The 19,183-nt window shown below is 33.4% G+C and overlaps 2 protein-coding genes across 3 annotated transcripts in view; one reads left to right on the forward strand and one right to left on the reverse strand.

The window, feature by feature from the left end:
• Positions 1–35: 35 nt before the first annotated feature.
• LOC125049122 (RNA polymerase II subunit A C-terminal domain phosphatase) lies at positions 36–5,674 on the reverse strand. 2 transcript variants are annotated; one of them, XM_047648233.1, is made up of 12 exons: positions 5,378–5,674; positions 4,925–5,072; positions 4,675–4,812; positions 4,008–4,258; positions 3,234–3,376; positions 2,751–3,042; positions 1,881–2,116; positions 1,544–1,686; positions 1,179–1,334; positions 583–722; positions 377–414; positions 36–223 (listed from the first exon to the last, which is right to left on the reverse strand). In XM_047648233.1, exons 1-12 carry the CDS (start codon positions 5,593–5,595, stop codon positions 90–92), a joined length of 2,037 nt encoding a protein of 678 aa, XP_047504189.1. In that variant the 5' UTR covers positions 5,596–5,674; the 3' UTR covers positions 36–89. The 2 variants fall into 2 exon arrangements, with proteins under 2 accessions (XP_047504189.1, XP_047504199.1); XM_047648243.1 differs by lacking the exon at positions 5,378–5,674 and adding an exon at positions 5,203–5,311.
• Positions 5,675–5,864: 190 nt separating this feature from the next.
• The window catches only part of LOC125049131 (ceramide transfer protein), a 44,420-nt gene continuing 31,101 nt past the window's right edge, over positions 5,865–19,183 (forward strand). Inside the window, exons 1-6 of the mRNA XM_047648255.1 lie at positions 5,865–6,225; positions 6,498–6,614; positions 8,221–8,320; positions 9,030–9,200; positions 9,899–10,049; positions 10,529–10,589. Coding sequence (XP_047504211.1) covers positions 6,007–6,225; positions 6,498–6,614; positions 8,221–8,320; positions 9,030–9,200; positions 9,899–10,049; positions 10,529–10,589 — 819 coding nt within the window. The 5' untranslated portion in view covers positions 5,865–6,006. The remainder of the gene's footprint in view (positions 6,226–6,497; positions 6,615–8,220; positions 8,321–9,029; positions 9,201–9,898; positions 10,050–10,528; positions 10,590–19,183) is intronic.

A 19,183-nucleotide genomic window follows, 5' to 3' on the forward strand; every position in this document is an offset into this window, starting at 1 on the left:
AAATATATTTTATTGGGAAAATTAATAGATTTAACTATAAAAGACAATTTATTTAACCATATGTATATTTCTAATTGATTGTGTTGACATCATTCCTGTGCTAAAAACTCTCTTTCTAAAGCAGCTCCCATTAGATTCCAGGAACTATCATCATCATCTGGTGGAATATCATCATCTGATGGAGGGGTTGATGGTCTGGGCCTTTTTTTGGGTCGATCTGGATCTTTAAATTAGAATTTAAACATATTTATTGATAAAACCTACTTTAAAAGTTAGTAATTGAATGAAATTCTTTAGTTCATAAATTGGCATTATAAATTATAATGTTAATATTGTAATACAGTATTTAACAAGATATTTCAAAATTGGAACTAACCTGTATCTGAATCACTTGAATTTTCTTTTTCTTGTAATCTGTAATAACAAAAATACATTAGACTTCAACAACTTCAAAAGCAGTTAAATAGACAACTAAAAAATAAATGTCCTAATTACAAAAGTACCACATGTGATTATATTAGTGTAAATGAAAATCTATCTCATTAAATAATACATAAATCTACATAATATGGAGCAATGTACCTTTCCTGGGAGATATTTGTATTTTCTAAAGCAAGTAATTTATCTTCAGAGAGATTTTCTTCATCATCATCATCATCTACTGGTGGCTTGGCCTCTTCATCAGATGAACTCTCATCAGATTCATTAAAGATATCTTCTACCTAGAAAGTAAGCAAACTAAGTAACCCATTTTACCTTCCATTGTACACTATAATTTCTTTTAACTTGATAACTGTTCTGAAACTTAAAATTCTTGCTTAAAGAATTCACCATAAAATATATACATAACTAGCAAACTCGGCGAACTCCGTTTCGCCACCAGATGGCTTCGTTTTATGTAACATTTCGTTTGGTGATCCCGTTTTTCTGTTGAAATTTATCCTGAATTTTCTTTGCTATAAACCTCACGGAGCCCGAGACCTTTCCAACGAATGCAAAACCGTGGAAATCGGTTCGTGCGTTCTGGAGTTATAGCGTCAGGAAGGAAAACCCGACTAATTTTTATATAGTAGATGAAAAGAAACTCTTACTGAACTTTTCTGTATGCTCATAGAGTGCCGAGTCAAGTTGCTATACAACAGTTTTTTGATACTAAAAAAAAAATAATCTTGCCTTACCTCTCTGTCCATATCAGCTATATCATCACTTGAAAATGACATTAGCGGGTTAATTGTGTCCATGAATCTTCCGGAAGGGGTGCGCTTGCGCATAGCAGGCGCAGGAGGGGCAGGGGGAGGACTGCTGCAGTGTGCGGGTGGGCGGCGTGCTAAGCTCTGTTGAGGGTAACGAGATTGTTACCTATGGCTTAGTTGTTAACATAACGGGAATTCAGAAGATCCCGAGTTCGTTTCCAAAATAATTTTATACTTTAGAGCACATTTAGTTCCATATTACTTGTACAAGGGCTATTTTAGTAATTTGATTAACCAACCAAATTAATAAGTATGACTAGTAAATATAGTAAATAGGTCTTCCACTATACCTGTCCTCCTCTTTGTAGAGGGTACAATCTTTCGTCTACTCTCTCCCACCTCTCAGCACACGCCCAGAGCCATTCTGGAGTAACGACGTGAACTTTTGTCTTAGCTTCACCCATTCTACGACTAGCGTTCACCTTTGCCGTTCCTATAAAAATATATATAATCGTTTTAATTACAATATTATTAAACAAAAATGCAACAAAACATATATAGGAAATTTAATGTTTTTGTAGAGTAAATAAATCAATTTCGGACATCCAGGTTAGCTGTATACCCTACACCACGCAGGTTTTTTCTAATCATAACACAACCTTGACGCCATATTATAATCTATTATACCTGATCTGACAGCAACGAGATGAGTAGTTCTCTCTGTTAAATCCTGAGTGACCTCTGCCCCTAAGCTTTTGGCGACTAAATATGCTCTAGAAGTTTCCAATTTTTGATGAGTCGGAACTAGACCACTGAAAACAAGGCTGCTATTGGCTAGAACTTCACTCTTCACTTCAGGTATTATGAACTTTAGATCTGGTATATGATTGTTGCCCATCTTCTCATACACGTCATAGAAGTGTCTGTAAATATATTGTTATAAAATATTAAAATAATCATTTAAAATCAAAACAAACACCTTTTTTTTAAAACAAATTGCTTTTTTTCTATCCTTAAATGTGTTTGGACGGCAGTATCGACTTTCCTAAAATTATTTATCAGCCAGTTTAACGTTGTTTACAATTAAAACTAACATTAAACATAATTGCTTTGCATATTTTTCTAATAAAAATACAAATCAAATATTTCTTAAACAAATTTGAGACCTTTCCCCTACACAAAAGAAACTAGAATATTTACAATATGTTAAGGTATAAGCTGTCAAAGCAATGAATTGAACTGTAGTTCTCGTATCTGTCTTCCTCAAAAGACTTAAATAAAGGAAGTCTTCAGTAGATCACAATGCTGTATGGATTTTGTGGTGAAGTTACATACAAACTTGATTATGTAACTTGTATCTTAATCCAATATGATTTTAAAGGTAAAACAAACAAACCTCCAAATAAAACCGTGATTGATTAAATTTGTTTAAGGAGGTACATTATTTTATTTTGCGGGTATGCCAATAGAAATGAGTTCTAGGTGATTAATTATTTTAGTTTTAGCTGAAGCTGGACTAAAAATGGATGAATTTACTTAATTAACCATAATACTCACAAATGAATCCTCTTCAGTATATCCTCCAAATATATTAAATAATCATCAGCATCTTCTATTTCTATTTGTCCGTCACACGTTTCCACCCATTTCGGTTCTGTTTCTGTTGAATTTTCAACCTCTATTTTATTATCATTGTTCTCTTTCGCGCTACTTTTATTTTCTTTACTGTCTACGGAAATGTCTCCTTTATCTTTTGGTGTTTCTTGCTTTTCAGGTTCTGCTTCTAATGTTGGTAACTGAGTTGGGAGCGAACCATTCTTGCCACTTATCATTTTTGATTTCTCATCATCTGAAATGTAATAATATTGTTTATAATCGAAATAATGAAATGCTTTTACATCTACATTTACTGCTAGTTCTTAAGGGTTTGGAAGGGACGAGAGGAGCTGGCAGTAAACTCTTTACCAATATTTTTATATACTTCTTGCAATAGTATAATAATAATTACTATGAGAAAACAATGTAGTAATTAATACATACTGAGCGGTGGAGGCGCGTTTATGTCGCCTGTGGACTGGAAGAAAGAGTAAGGCCTGACTTGGATGAGATTAGCCGCGTGGCGCCACACGTCTTCCCGGTCGTCTATTATACACACCATGTTGTCACCACACGGGAACAACGCCCTGTAAAAAGAATAATAATTATATTTATATAGTAATACAATTATTATACAGTCTAAGTGCGGAAACTGAGTCCACCAACCATTATTGTACTTTATCTATCTTATATTGGAACATGGGACACATTTTGGATCGTTTATATTCCAGGGTTTGTAATCAGCTCTCTTACTTAAGCTGGGTATAATATACCTAGGATGGTGCCCTTTGCCATGGGAGGCGTGTAACATAAATGAATAATAAAATTCATCAATTCAGAATAAAAATAATTCAAAAGCTAGTAATAGTAAATTTACATAAAATATCAATTTGTATGTGTGTGTATAATATAATAAGGTCATGATATCATTCAGATGGGATTTCTATTGATTGACACGCAAAAACAATTAAAGTTTTTTTTTTATAGAACGGGCAGCAGGCTCACCTGATGTTAAGTGATACCGCCGCCCATGGACACTCTCAATGCCAGAGGGCTCGCGAGTGCGTTGTCGGCCTTTTAAGAATTGGAAAATTAATCAGTTAAGTTAATTAATTAATTATTCAGTTAAGTTATTTTATTATATATAAATATACCAAAAAAAAACTGTTTTTGTTTAAATCTCTTACTCTACATTTATTAGAATAAAAAAATACTTACTTTAAATTAGCAGACTTTGTTCTAGCATCAAAGCACTCATCTCTTGATAATATTCTATGAGAGAAGTATTTCTTCTCTGGATCTAATAATTCGGTCACTGCATGTGCATATTGCCTTGCCCCAAATGTACAAACATGCAACTCATAGTTCTTCGAGGCTGATTCCAGAAACTCTTTAGTTTTTGGCCTAAGTCTTGTATGACACCATCTCCCTTGGCTACCAGGTCCTCGTAAGAAGAAATGTAGGACACCCTATGACACAATATAAGTTGATTTATATTTTAATAAATAAAATAAAAAGTTTAGAAATTACACTTTGTTATGCTTTCATTGAAATCTGTGTATATACACTGAATTTTTTTTAAATAACAGTCTATGCAAGAACAAAATGTTACTATCATAGCATTTCCTATGTTAGTAAAAACAATTTGTAACTACATATGTATATTTATATTAACAACTACAACTTAAAAAACACTACACAAAACAGCTTAAATTTGTTATGCCACTTGGCCAACACATTGCTATGACTCATTAAATTATGTATTAAAACAAATTAAATTATTTTATCAAACTATATTCAATAGGCTAATATAATTAAAAAACAAAAACTTATCATACATCTAATATCTCAAGTTACACTAAATAATTTTCGTGACTAGACATACCTTTAAATTAGGTGGTATGTCATCATTTGTAGTGTGAACTAATGTTTGATCAAGATCCACCAAAAGAACTAATTTCCTGTCCTTTAATAGCCTATCGGCATCCTCTCTGCCTAACTTTAAAGCCAATTCTTCAGACACCTGTAATTAAAAAGCGAAAAACATCAATTTTGGTTTTTGTTAATAGGATAATTGCGTGTTTATTTTTATCTCGCCAAGATTTAACAAAAAACATATAATTATAAGTAATTACTTTCAGTTCAGGTACAGAATGCACCATAGGGACGCTCGCGACATCCTGCTTTATTCTCTCGTCGGCCCGTAGATCTGCACCACATTCTGCACACATATCTTTCATAACAGTTGGATGACGACATTCTTCGATATCTGCTAGCGATTTCCTGAAATATGTATAGTATAATGTTAATGATTTATTTTATCTTACAAGCTTTCGACGAAAACAAATGCTTTGTTTGTTATGATTCAGATTTGGCGCGCGCGCATGCCGCAGTTATTCAAGAGAGTGCCCACCTCTATTGTTAATTAAGTTTTAATATTACAAAAAAGTTTTGAAAGTTAACTTTTTATTGTTTTTTTGCCTTTTTTAAATATTAAGTTTGTGTTGGTTACCATTCTAGTCAAACATTAAAATGATAACCTATAACTATATTTATTACGACTGTGACGTCATCAAAACGTCACTTACCCGGGCTCGATAATGTCTCCTTCTTTCACCTTGATGGCGATTATAGTACCAGCGCGAACAGCCTTAAATTTCTTTAATCCAGTACTATTGCCTGATGAATCATTGTATAAAAATAATATCTGGCCTTGAGATACAAATGCGCCTTGTTTTACTTTCCACTTTTCTACTTTTATAGGTTTTTCACATGGAACAGAAATAGACATAGTATTGTCCGCCATTTTGAACGGAAATTGCGCATTCGATGAAATTCTAATGCCGCTATTGGTGGATTAAATAACTTTTTGGCGGTTATTTGATAATGTCCTATCACCAGCCAGTATGGTTTATATTGATTTCATATTGTCCAATTGAAAATTACCAAACCCGGCCGCACATGTCGTTAGAGTTGCCATTTATAAAATATTGCACTAAGTACTAACCTACTCTTTTCAACAGACTGCAAAAGCTGTAAGATTCGATAAGTAATCTCTGCTTAGTGTTTATTGTACTTGTCTATTAACTGTCACCATTTATCAAAATCAAAGTTCAAAAAGCAAAACATTTTCGGTAGGTGTAACGAGATAGTGTTTTTATTACAAATATTTATTTTAATTTTGTTAAATCATTTCGATACGAATTTAAATTCAATCATGTCGGATGAAAATATTACTGTGAGTGACAATTCAGATTTAGAAGACATAGCTCCTCCGGAGTTGCGCGGATACTTGAGTAAATGGACGAATTATATACATGGGTGGCAAGATAGATTCATCGTGTTAAAAGATTCAACATTGTCCTATTACAAGAGTGAGCTGGAGAGTAATTTAGGATGTCGCGGTGCACTTTGTTTAAAAAAAGCTAAAGTCAAGGTAAGACTATCTTTAAATGGGTGACGATCGAAGTCTGATTTGTATTTAATAAGAAAAAATTAATTTGTCCTTGTCCTGTGTGACTTCTGAGTGTTTTTTAAGTAAATTGTTATGGTCGAGCGACCGTTTAGACTATTCGTTCAATGCTATTTTAATTAAAAACACTACATTTTAGGATAAAAGTCCAAGTAGTTATCTAGTTAAATTTTCCTTATATTGATAAAAAATCTTGTGTGTTTTTCATTGACCAATAACATATTTTACAATTTCAGCCACATGAATTTGATGACCGTAGATTTGATGTGTCTGTAAATGATTGTGTATGGTACTTAAGGGCATCCAATCCTGAAGAGAAGCAACAATGGATTGATGTTTTAGAGTCATTTAAGGTAAGCCATTTTGGGTTTCTTAGAAACTATAATTATTAAGCAATAAAAGATATTGCAGCAGAATCAATATTATTAGAATTTAAGGTTATTTTGAATAAGGAAAATAAAATATTAATATTAAATTAAGCCATAGAAGACCTATATATTAAGCAACTGCTCAAACTGCTTTCTTATTATTAATTCAGGTAAACATACTAGCAGCTTATTAAGCTGATGCATATGTGTTGATAAATTTGGAGAAGTTATCCATGTTTTAATTCCGTTTAATAAAGCCACTGCTTTATATACAGACACTACTCAGTTTGCTTTTTTAGGGATAGATCTATATTACAATAAAAATTACATCAACATAATATAATTGTAGAATATTTTATTTATGTATATAATTTGTTTTTCTCAATTATATTTATTATCTTAATACGCTCACATGTTTTTTGCATTTATGATTTAGTTTCAATATTATCAGATTACATATTTATTGGTTATTGATAAGGCACCACATACCAATGTTGATTACAAATGGCATGTACCTTGTTAATTTTCTCATCATAGTAATTTTCCTTTAAAAATGGAAAACAAATGTGCTTAAAATCATCTTAATAACAAGGTTCAAGAGATTTCATTAATATGAACTTAATTATGGTGTACATGTTTATTATCTTAAAACAATACAGTTATTTATTGAATAATTTTTTAAATTACTTAATATTTTAAGTGTCCAGCTTTCTAAGGATATAGTATAGGAATAACTTATGGATGAGACTAATTTGGGCTATATGGCAGTTTTCCAATCGCAAAATTGTATAATAATCAAGATTAATAATTTGGTAATGAAGATAATGATATTAAATTAAGCACTTTAGATAGTTAACAAATTCCAAGATACAGTTAGGTTTAAGTAATTAACTTGTTATAAGTGATAATGATTCTGGTTTCTCAATTTAATCAAAAGATTAATTCAAAATTTATTCAACTTTGAAAGAACTGTATAATTACATAATACTTTAAAATATTATCTAAATGTAATACCTATTTAAGGTAGGAAACAAGTGATAAAAATAATAAATCATTACAATACAATAATGATAACCCAATAAACAAACATTCTTACACACACATTTTTATACACAATATAGCACAGAGTCGAAATTGCTTTTAATTTGTATTCACTCAGTTATTACACACTTTAATAACATTTAAACAATTTATTCATAGTTTGATTTATATTCTATTCTATGGATTGGCAACTAAGATCAATTAAAATTATCCATATTCAAATTATTAATTTTGTCAGCAAGGTTGTTATTGGCAAGTACTGTTATACAGACAATTTCTTAAGTAAAAAAGTCCACGGTAAATATTTTAGTTGTAACTCGATTTTCCTAAAAAAAACCGACACTGAATTTTGTTTGTCATTTGATTTATTTATTTAAAAATGATACAGTTATTTGTTTGCTAATCTATAGATACATTTATAAGAAGACTTCAAAACTAAACAAGATTTTAAAATATGTAAAACAAAAAAATCTATATTATATAACCGAATGTTATTGACATGCTTTTACTGTTGATATCTGTTCATTCATACATATTTCATATGTTCCAGGTGGAATCAGGGTATGGGACAAATTCAGACAGCAGCTCTAATGGAGGTGGTCTCAGAAGACATGGATCTATTACCTCTTTACAGTCAACTGGATCTCATGGTTAGGACCTAAATTGAAATTTAAAGCTTTTAGTTACTAAATACAGTACTTATTTTATCAGTAATCAAGCCTGATAAAAAATATTATATGGCAGATCATGGGCTGGATTTCAATCCATTTAACTAAAAATGTTTTAGATTAGAAGACTATTGCTTTTTAAATTTTTAAGCTATTGCATAGATTTTATCGAGGGCTTTGAGCGCGGCGACCGAATCAAGGAATTCCGTAACGAAAATAAAAACCTAATGCACGATGACGTAAAATAGTTGCGGCCAATACGCATTAGAGCGGGACAGAACGCATACTGCGTCTCACATCTCTGACGAGATCGGTGACGTAGCGCAAGCGCGGCCGGTGCAGCCGGTACGCGTTAGAGTGAGACAGAATATATAGGCCTGTTAGCCTGAGTCTGGTAGATTGAATTAATATCAAAGAAAAAAAATACTGCATAAATAAATAATTATATGTAATTGCATAAGTTGATAAAAAATGCTATGCAATAGCTTTACCGCTGCAGTCCCCGAGTGCCACACGTTTTTTTAGTTAGCCCACCAGCTTGTTTTCTATTAAAAAAAATCCATTGTATTACAATAATATTTGTAATAGATATACTTAAGAATACTCCATTTAAGTATTGTGTATTTTGTTATTAAAAATAAATTTACTCAAGATTTTAACACTGAATTTTAAATAAATATTTTCTTAATAGGCCGCACATCCCGCCGTCTGGCTGAAAAAATCGCAGAGCTCGAGACATACAACGATCTATTGTCAAAGCAAGCAATTCAACTGCAACACTATTTTGACGTTTGTATCGCGGGTTACCCACAGATAAACGATGACATTGCTGAAGCAATTGACGCTGTCAAATTGGCGGACAGTAAGTATTTGTTTTATAATTTGTATATAGTGTAAAATATTTAGATTTTTTTTTAATTATATTTACTATCCGCTTTAGAAATATGCAAAAACTAGTCTTTATTCATTATTGATAGTAAATGTAGGTTTGTCTATAGAATGGTTGTCATGTTGTTCAAGGAAAGGGTTGAGGGCTTTAACTCTTTTGTTTACAACTTTAGAGTCTAGGGTAAGCGGATTAATTAAAACTACTAATTTATGCAGTAAATTTTAATGTATCTCCAGTATATGTTTTGTAATTTTGTTTAAACGCTATGCTAGACCATTCGAAAATGTTGCCATATCCAAAAAATAATAAAATAAAATTAAAATAGTCTTTATTCGAGTACTACACTACACTAAATTACACTAAGTCCTTGTCATTTATGTTTTACACTAGTAGTAGTGAAGGCAACCTCCAAATTCTTCCACTTGTCTCTATTCCGTTTATAGTCCAATTCTGGCCCGATATCCCTTTTATTTCATCTTACCAAGTTTCTGGTGGGCGTCCTCTCTTTCTTCTTCCCACTTGGCCATTCCAAGTAAGGGTCTTTTTGACCCATTTGCCCAAAAATTTTTTTTCTGACAATCTTACAAGGAATAGAGCAAATCCTTCCCAATAAAATGTTAACTAGATTAATTTAAACTTTTTCTTGTTAGTAAATATGACTTAATCCTCAGGTATAGACCAAAAGAAAAACCTGAATCAGGTGAGAGCGACAAGTACATCATTCCGGGCGACTTGTAGCGCGACTATCGCCACGGTGCAACATTGTGTCGACTTGTTGAAGCGACGTGAGAAACAGGCGCGATCCGCTGAAGAGTTATACATGTAAGTTCTTCTAGAGACAGTCTAAGTCTAAAAACTTTTTAAAGAAGAAAATTAAAAAGAGTTCAACACAACTCTTACTAACGTGTATGCCATACGTTTCGGTCGCAAGAAACAGGAAGTACAGTCACTAAAACAGACGCAGATTTGTGTCTACCATGTTAAGTGAGCAGTGTTGGCCTACAGGCTTCAGCGTGCGACTCTCATCCCTGAGCTCGTAGGTTCGATCCCCGGCTGTGCATGAATGGACTATTTCTATGTGCGTATTTAACATTCGAACCACTGTTCGAAAAAGGAAAACATCGTGAGGAAACCGGCTTGCTTAGACCCAAAAAGTCGACGGCGTGAGTCAGGCACAGGAGACTGAGACCTACTTGCCTATAAGACAAATGAACATATAACAGATACAGAAATCTGAAGCCCAGATTTAAAAAGGTTGTAGCGCCACTGATTTATTTTAATAATTCGGTCTATTTGAACAGGGCTTTGAAGAATCAGTTGAATGAAGCTCGCTTGGCGTCAAAACCCGGTCCCGATCACGAGGTAAGATTATTACTAAGATTTAAAAAAAAAATCTATATTAAACCAAGCAAATGATTGATTAAACATTTGTTTAGAATTATTATCATAGTACCAGTGTTTTATTATTGTTTAAAAGTACAAGGACCGCGTTATAGGATATCGCATTGTAGGAATATTCTCATTAAACGGCGAACAATTCAAAAATAGGAACACGAATTTAATAAAATTATTTAGTTTTTTTTAAACAGGTTCAAAGGTACGCAAAACTAATTATGGACTTGACAAATCATTATAAATTTCACAATACAGAAATATAACTTAAGAAATCTCCGTGTTATATGGGGGCGGACGGAGCGCGTTATACAAAAACGCGTTATAGGGGGCGTAACATATATTAAAAAATAACGTTTATGTTTGTGGGACATAAATACAGTTGATTTAATATATTACTTGGATGAAATCCCTTACATTTTTTTAAATACATTTGTCTTAGCTAAGACATTATAGAACTTTACGATCTAACCTAACTTTAGACTAATAAAAAAAAAAGTAATTAAGTCTAATTTAATAATAAGGATATTTAACATGTGTCCATTCTCTACTTACAGTCTTTATTAAAGGAAAGACACTCTGTTCTTGTGTACTTTTTTCTACTTACCACTGTTTAGTACTTAAAACTAACGTGCACTAACACTAACTAATTTAAATAGTTTTGTCATTTTCAATCTTTTCACTAGGCCCGTGGTGTCAAGAGATTAATATGGACATTCACGTGTTGGTGGAGCCTTTGTTCTTGGGCTCCATAAATCTTTTTGTTTATTGTATCCTTGGATTTAAAGCATACTTTAGTAGAAAATTATGGCAATACCGACTGTTTTTAATGAAACATTTGTACAACACAGATGGTCAGCAAATGTAGAGGTTTGAATTTTGTTTATGGATATTGGTTAAGTAGCTACTGTGTTTCTACTAAGAATAATTATGTGTCTGTATTTCTTTATTTATTTATTTCGTAATCCTTCAGCTAACATAAATTATAAACAAAAAACAATTAAACTAAATACATAGACAACGCTTGAATACATAATATGTATATACAAAAAGGTTCGAAGAAGAGGAAAGAAAAAATCAATAGAAATTATTAAATACATTTAACTAAGTAATACCTAATTCGGATGTGCTGTGTGATGGTGTGAAAGTGAGGGTATGTGGAGTGTGCTCATGAGTCATGATGCAGGTGATTTAGCGCTATGGGTATTCTTTTTTTTTTTTTTTTTTTTTATAGCCTCACGCAGAGCGTATTGCCACAGACAAAGGTAAGGAAAACGGAATAGTAAAGAAAATTAATTTTACACCGAATGAACATTACATCGATAAAGGATAGGATCAGCAGGATATAAAACTATCTCTAATACAAAATACTACATTATGGAAAGGAACAGTAATTAATAAAATATATATCATACAAAATACGATTTGTATACATATGTATTTATAATTTTATATTATTTACAGTAAGAAATAAACATAACTTTTTATATATATTATTATTTAAAGATGAAAGCAGAACAGGAACAGATGTAGGTAACGGGATACTAGAAGGATGAGAATTATCGAATAACATGGAGTGGTTATACCGGGGACAGGACAGAATGATATGGTTTAAATCACCAATATTTAGCCCACACTCACACATTTCACTATCAATAATATGAAATCTGGAAAGGTGGGCTGGGGTACACACATGGCCCAATCTCATACGAATGAGAGACGATGTTTCCTTTTTATTAAATTTCATTTTAAAAAACCATGGCTTTAGTGGTATTGTGGGCTGTATACATGAAAAATATTTACCCTTAATTAAACTGGTCTGAATCCAAAGGTCAGTCCAAGATTGTCGAAGAAAAGAAGCAGGAAGTGAGGCCAAATCATGATAATAATTTTTATACGAGTTAGAATCGCCATCCTTAACAGCTTCATTTGCTAGTTGGTCTGCTATGTCGTTACCAAAAATACCAGAATGTCCAGGTATCCAACCAAATGACACAGACAACCCCAATTGCTCACATTCATACAACAAACTCCTAATCTCAATAATGATAGGAAAAATTAATTTGTTTTTTAACGGATATTTTTGGAGAGCTTGAAGAGCACTAAGTGAATCTGTGAATATGATGGATTTCTTAAGTTTCTTACTCAAAACTAATTTTAAAGCTTTAAATATACCGTAACATTCCCCTGTGAAGATTGAGGACTCTGGAGGAAACTTTATTTTTATTGTAGTTTTACTTTGTAAGTGAAATACTCCTATGCCTACATTACCAGACGAACCGTGTTTAGAGGCATCTGTAAATATGTAATTGTACTCATGGCAGTGTTGTTCACAGAAATAATTAAAAGTAATCCTTGCGTGGGAATCGCCCTTGTTTATACCAATATTGAATCTAATGTCTGGAGAAATAATTAGAGATTCAAAGTTGGTTCCAAATAAAGGGTAAGTTGGTAAGGTATGAGTTGGAGCTTGAATATTGATAAATTTATTGAAGCTGACGATGAGATAAGGTGAAGATTTATTTGACCAGTACTTGGAAGATGTCAACAATTGAGATAGTTCTTGAAGCTTAGAACGGAGAGGATGGTTGGCATATTGAAGGGAGCGAAATATGAATTTATCAGATAAATATTGTCGTCTAAGATGTAATGGGGCGTCAACACATTCTACTTGTAAAGCATTAATTGGACTAGTTTTCATAGCTCCTGTGATTAATCTTAATGCCTTAGACTGTATATTATCTAATTTTTTTAAACGGGTTGCATTTCCAGGAGATAATAAAAAGGTACCATAGTCTAAAATACTTCGGATTAAAGCATTGTACATGAGTTTCATACAAAAGGGATGGGCACCCCACCATACACCGGATAAACATCTAAGAATGTTCAGGTTTCGCTCACACCTATTAAAAATGTAGTCACAATGATTTGCACCAGAGAGCTTAGAATCTAAAAACACACCAAGGAACTTCACAGAGTTTTTAACAGGGATAATATTATTATCAAAATACACGTTGATTGGAGGAGGGAGACGCATTCTAGAAAAAAGCATGGCAACACTTTTAGTGGGGGATATTTCAAGGCCATTAGTATCAAGCCAAGTTTTTAATAAATTAAGAGAATGAGACAGTACTGAGCAAGCAATGGCCGGTGATTGATGAATGGAATAAATTAAAAGGTCATCAGCATACTGGAGAATACAAATCCGATTATCCAAAGAAGCTTTCAAATCATGGGTATAAATATTATATAAGATGGGACTTAAGACTGATCCTTGAGGAAGACCTCTCCATAAGGTTCTGGTTACAACAGTAGAGTCTTGTGAAATTAGAGTGATGTGTCTTTCGTATAAAGTATTTATGATAAAATTTGATAACATTACAGGTACATTCAAATACTGTAGCTTTTTATGAAGAACTGACAACACTACATTGTCATAAGCGGATTGTACATCTAAAAATGTGGCAACAACAGAATCGTTCCTTGAAAATGCTAAAAAAATGTCAGTTATAAAGATGGCAATACTGTCCATCGTACTCTTCCCTCGACGGAAACCAAATTGACTGTCACAAAGTAATTTATTGCTTTCTACAAACCATTCAAGACGAGTTTTCACTAAATGTTCACAGAGTTTTATCAAGACCGAGGATAATGCAATAGGACGATATGAATTTGCGTTAGAGGGATTTTTATTAGATTTCAGAATTGGTATAATGATCTGGTTTTTCCAGCGTGGAGGGATAGAACCGGTTAACATAAGTGTATTTATCAATTTCAGGAAATATTCAAGAGTTTGGTCACCTAAATGAGAGATGAAGGAATATGGGATTCCATCGTCACCAGGAGCAGAGTCTATAACTGAAGATAGTATTCCTTTAATTTCATAGATAGAAAATGGACTATTGAGACCAGAGGGGTTCAATGGCATCAGAGGCATAATTATTGTTTCAGGAACTGTAGTAGGAGCAAGTCTGTCGAGGAATTGATTTGATAATGAATCGGGGAGAGAACCAGAAGTTTCAGTAAATGCACACCTGAATCTTCTAATATTACGCCATACCACAGAAGGACGGACATTAGGGGAGATGGAGAGACAAAAAGATTTCCAGCTATCTGCTTTTTTCTTTTTGAATAATAAACTAGTGGCCTTGAAAGAATCTGTAACCAGATCAAAATTTTCAGATGTACAATTCTCACAATATTGGAGCTCAACTTGTTTTCTTTTTTTAATTGCATCTGAACATTCTTGATCCCACCAAGGTGGAGATGGAATAAAGCCCAGAGCACCATTTTTAAGCGGAAAGGTTTTGTCTGCTACTTCTATAAATAATTTAGTTAATGCATCAGCACAAATTGATTCTGAACCATGTGAGATATTAGGAAGGGAAGTCATCTTTTGTTCTATACTGGATTTAAAGGTATCCCAATCAGCATTATTAAGTCGATGTTTTAATCTAGGTGAATGTCTAAATGTAAAATTAATGTGAAAAGGAAATCTAAGAAGTAAAGGGAAGTGGTCACTACCATATGAAGAAGAAAGTGTAGACCATGAAATAGTGGAAGCTAAACTAGGAGTACAAATGCTTAAATCAGGGACACTTGAGCCTTCATTGGGAGAGGTCCGCCGGGTCACAGAACCATCATTAAGAAAGCAAAGATTATGACAGTTTAACAATTCCATCAATGAAACTCCGTATGTATTGGTTGTTGAACTGCCCCAAGAATTATGTTGACTGTTAAAGTCGCCTAATAAGATAAAAGGCTTAGGAAGAGTAGAAATGATAGAGTCAATTTCAACAAAGATAGAAGAACTAGGATGAGGAATATATATTGAAACATAGCAGATATTATTAACAATAGCAGCAATAATTGAAAAATCATTACTATGCGACGGAATAGGAAAGTGAGAAAAAGGAAGATGATGTTTGACTAGTAAGGCAACTCCGCCATACCCGTCAATACGATCCTCACGGAGACAGGCATAGCCTGCGTACCTACAAGGAGCACCTGGTTTTAACCAGGTTTCCTGTAGAGCGAAGATAAAAGGTTTATATTTATTTATAAGATAAATAATATCACTTTTCTTAGACGAAGCACTTCTACAGTTCCACTGTAGAGCTTTGGCTTGCTTGTCCATTATTAATATAATTTGGTAAGCTAACAATAGTGTCAATTAAAGGAGCAGCGTTGGACGGTGAAAGAATATTAGACTGTGATAAAGTGTTAATGAGAATTTTTATTAGGTCTGCAATTGATTGTAATGTCAAATCATTATTGTTGTTTGTGTTTAATCCACAACCATTTCTGGGTGAGGGCATATCATAATCTTTAATTAATTGTTGTTGTGTATTTCTGTCATAACCTTTGGATAGTTTAGGAATAGATTTTGGTTTAAGAAAAAAAGTCTTTTTGTAAGAGTTACTCAAAGACTGTTTATGAGACTGTTCAATTTGAGGAGTAGAAATTGTAGAAGCACCAACATTGGAAGAAGAAAGTAAAGCATCAGCATAAGATATTTTTGAGATAGGTGCATGAATTTTAGATGCTTCAGCGTACGAAATACAGCTCTTGGCCATAGATTCTTTGATGGCTTTTTGGCGATCAAATTCTAAACATCTTTTACTTGTGGCAAAATGGGAACCTTGACATAAACAACAGTATGCATCTTCCTCTAGGATAGAGCACTGATCAGCCGAATGGTCTTGGCCACACTTGAAACACTTTGGTTTTGATCTACATAATGATTTAACATGACCAAATCTGCAACAATTGTAGCACTGTATTGTGGGGAAAATGTAAAGATCAACTGGGAGGGAAGTGTAGCAAATAAAAATTCGCTTAGGTAGTATTTGTCCATCAAATGTAAGAACCACAGTTTCAGTAGGCTTAAACTCACTGCCATTACTAGTAGTGATACGCCGTCTCATTCTTCTTATTTTTAAAATTGGACCGCATCCAACAGGTAAATTAATATTTTCCGTAACTTCTTCATCTGACCACTCAGCAGGTATGCCTCTTACAACACCCATACGGGTAACAGTAAATGTTGGGATAAAAACCTTATACTCGACTGATTGTAAAGCAGAGTTATTTAGGAAAGAATTTGCGTCCTGGTAATTATTAAAAGACAGTGACAGTCTATTACGACCAATTCGTTTTAAGCTTCCGTTAACAATATTGTGTATAGAATTTCTTTTTAAGAAACGACCAAAAGCAATTGGGTGGACTGAAACGCTATCATTTGGAGTTTGCTGTACTCTTTGTATGTGAACAACATATGGTGCTGCATCACTTGGCTGGTATCTTAAATGTGCTACTGATTCTGGCTTTTTATATTCATTAGAGGAATTAAGTTGTGATGGGTTGGATTGTGACTCATTGAACAAGGGAGCAGTGCTAATTTGGGTATTGGTTAAAGGAATGCAATTACATTCGTTTGGTTTGATTTCCTTGCCCTCATGTTTCCGACTACGTCTCTTTTTATTACAGTGGGTGCAATGTTTATGCACAGTGGCTCTCCGTTTTCGAGCACCACTGCTAGACTTTATAGATCCATCTGTTTCCATTCCAGACTCATCATTTGAAATTGTTACTATACAGCCCACCCCAGGGACGTCTCCGCCCCCAGGGTCATCAGGCGGCTCCATAAGGAGCAAAAGTATATTAAAATAACTTACCAATAAATCTTCTCTTTAATACACTATTAAATAAAACTAAGAAATAACAAATATATATACATTAACTACACTAGACTACTGATCCAAACCCTAGAAATAAAATAAAATTTAATTAAATCGAAAAACGCGTCAGTCTACGATCGTATTTCCCGCCGTAAAATCATGGGTATTCTTAAAAATCTTTTTAAAATTCCGCCATAGCTTAAACAAGTGAAGGCTTAAATAGTGATCGTTGTATGTTCGGGCTGCGCGATATAAACTTTTTACTCTGCTTGTCACGACGTCCGGATATAAAGTTTTTTTTTTAAATAACGGAGCAAAGGGCTCATCTGATTATAACGATATCGCCGCCCATAGTCACATTGAGGGCTCGCGAGTGTGTTCCCGACCTGATAAGAATTGGTACGCTCTTTTAAAATTAGAAATGTATTAATTTCGTATATTTACTTGATAGGCCGAGCACTGGAATGCGCCCATTAAAAACCGATATAAACAATATTTGGCGTAAGATACCACGTGTCTAACGATGTTAAACTGTAACGCGTTGTGTTGTGGGTGGATTATATTTTCAGGCTTATTAAGATCTGACTCGATTACGTACATTTTTTATAAAATATTTATAATGATAATTTATTTGCAAGAATATGGTAGAAAAATGTTATGGTAGTTACAATTACATTATGAGTCATATCATTATAGTCAACTCTTATATTATTAAAATATATATTACGTTATGAAATTAATATTAATTATAATGTTTCACCTAAACAATCCTGTAGGTATGTTCATTATAAATTAACTTAAAGGATATGTGTACAGTTTCTAAAGTTTATAAAGGAACAGTATGTGTTCTGTTGTAATTACATTAAATTATTTCGGGAAAGGAAAAACACGCTTTGAGATTTTTTCGTAATTTGGGTATGGGATGAAATGTTTTCGTTTTATAAGAGGTGAAAATGTAAATAAAACTAACACTATCAAGTGCCCAATTGGGGCTTAATGTATTTCCTATGATGTAGTCTAATATAAATTGTATATGTTGTATCTGTTGTAGCCTGAATGTTGTATCTTTGAAGATTAATATTTTTTATTTACCACCAGTCTGATTCTCATATTCAAAGTTAAGACAGCGCTAATTACGGCTTTCGTATGTGAAAAACGTCTTGAATCATGACTGATTATGGATACGGGGGCAACCCATGCACACCCATTTTAGTGTGTGCGTCGCCGGCCTTTAAAGGAGGAGTAGACCCCCACTGGGAGTCGATTCCACAGCATATTTTTTAATTTTATTTTTTTAAGAGTTTAACCACAACGACTCCTAATTAATTAAAAAAAAATAACTGACTTCCCGATTTTGACATCCTAACTGATATTAGACGATATGAGAGGCTGTATATTTGTTAGCCATTTCATGATTCACCTGTTATTATTTATCATCGATAACAACGCTGCAGTTTGTTTACGTAGGGATTTCGAAGTAAACGTATTCTCGGCATTCGTCGGTCGGCCGCGTCCCGGAGCACACGTCTCTATTTTATTCGCGAGTTATAGTGTTAAGTGACTTATGGTGGTACATGATGAAGTTTAAGTTTTTCAAGAAAAACCAACCGAAGGTTCGTTTTATACCTTTACAAATTAACTTTTCACTAAAGTGTTTCCGAATTCATTTGACTTAGGGCCCTGAAGGCGCACTCTAGAGCCCTCTGGCATTGAGAGTGTCCATGGGCGGTATCACTTAACATCAGGTGAGCCTCCTGCCCGTTTGCCTCTAGTTCTATAAAAAAAAAAATATTTCGGGTCTTCCAGCGCCCCATACACTTGTTGAAATTAGTTTGGTTCTTTTAATGGTAGCAGTGCGGGATCTCGGTACAAATTCATGGCAGT

Source organism: Pieris napi, chromosome 1 (assembly GCF_905475465.1).
Source record: "Pieris napi chromosome 1, ilPieNapi1.2, whole genome shotgun sequence".
Taxonomy (NCBI): domain Eukaryota; kingdom Metazoa; phylum Arthropoda; class Insecta; order Lepidoptera; family Pieridae; genus Pieris; species Pieris napi.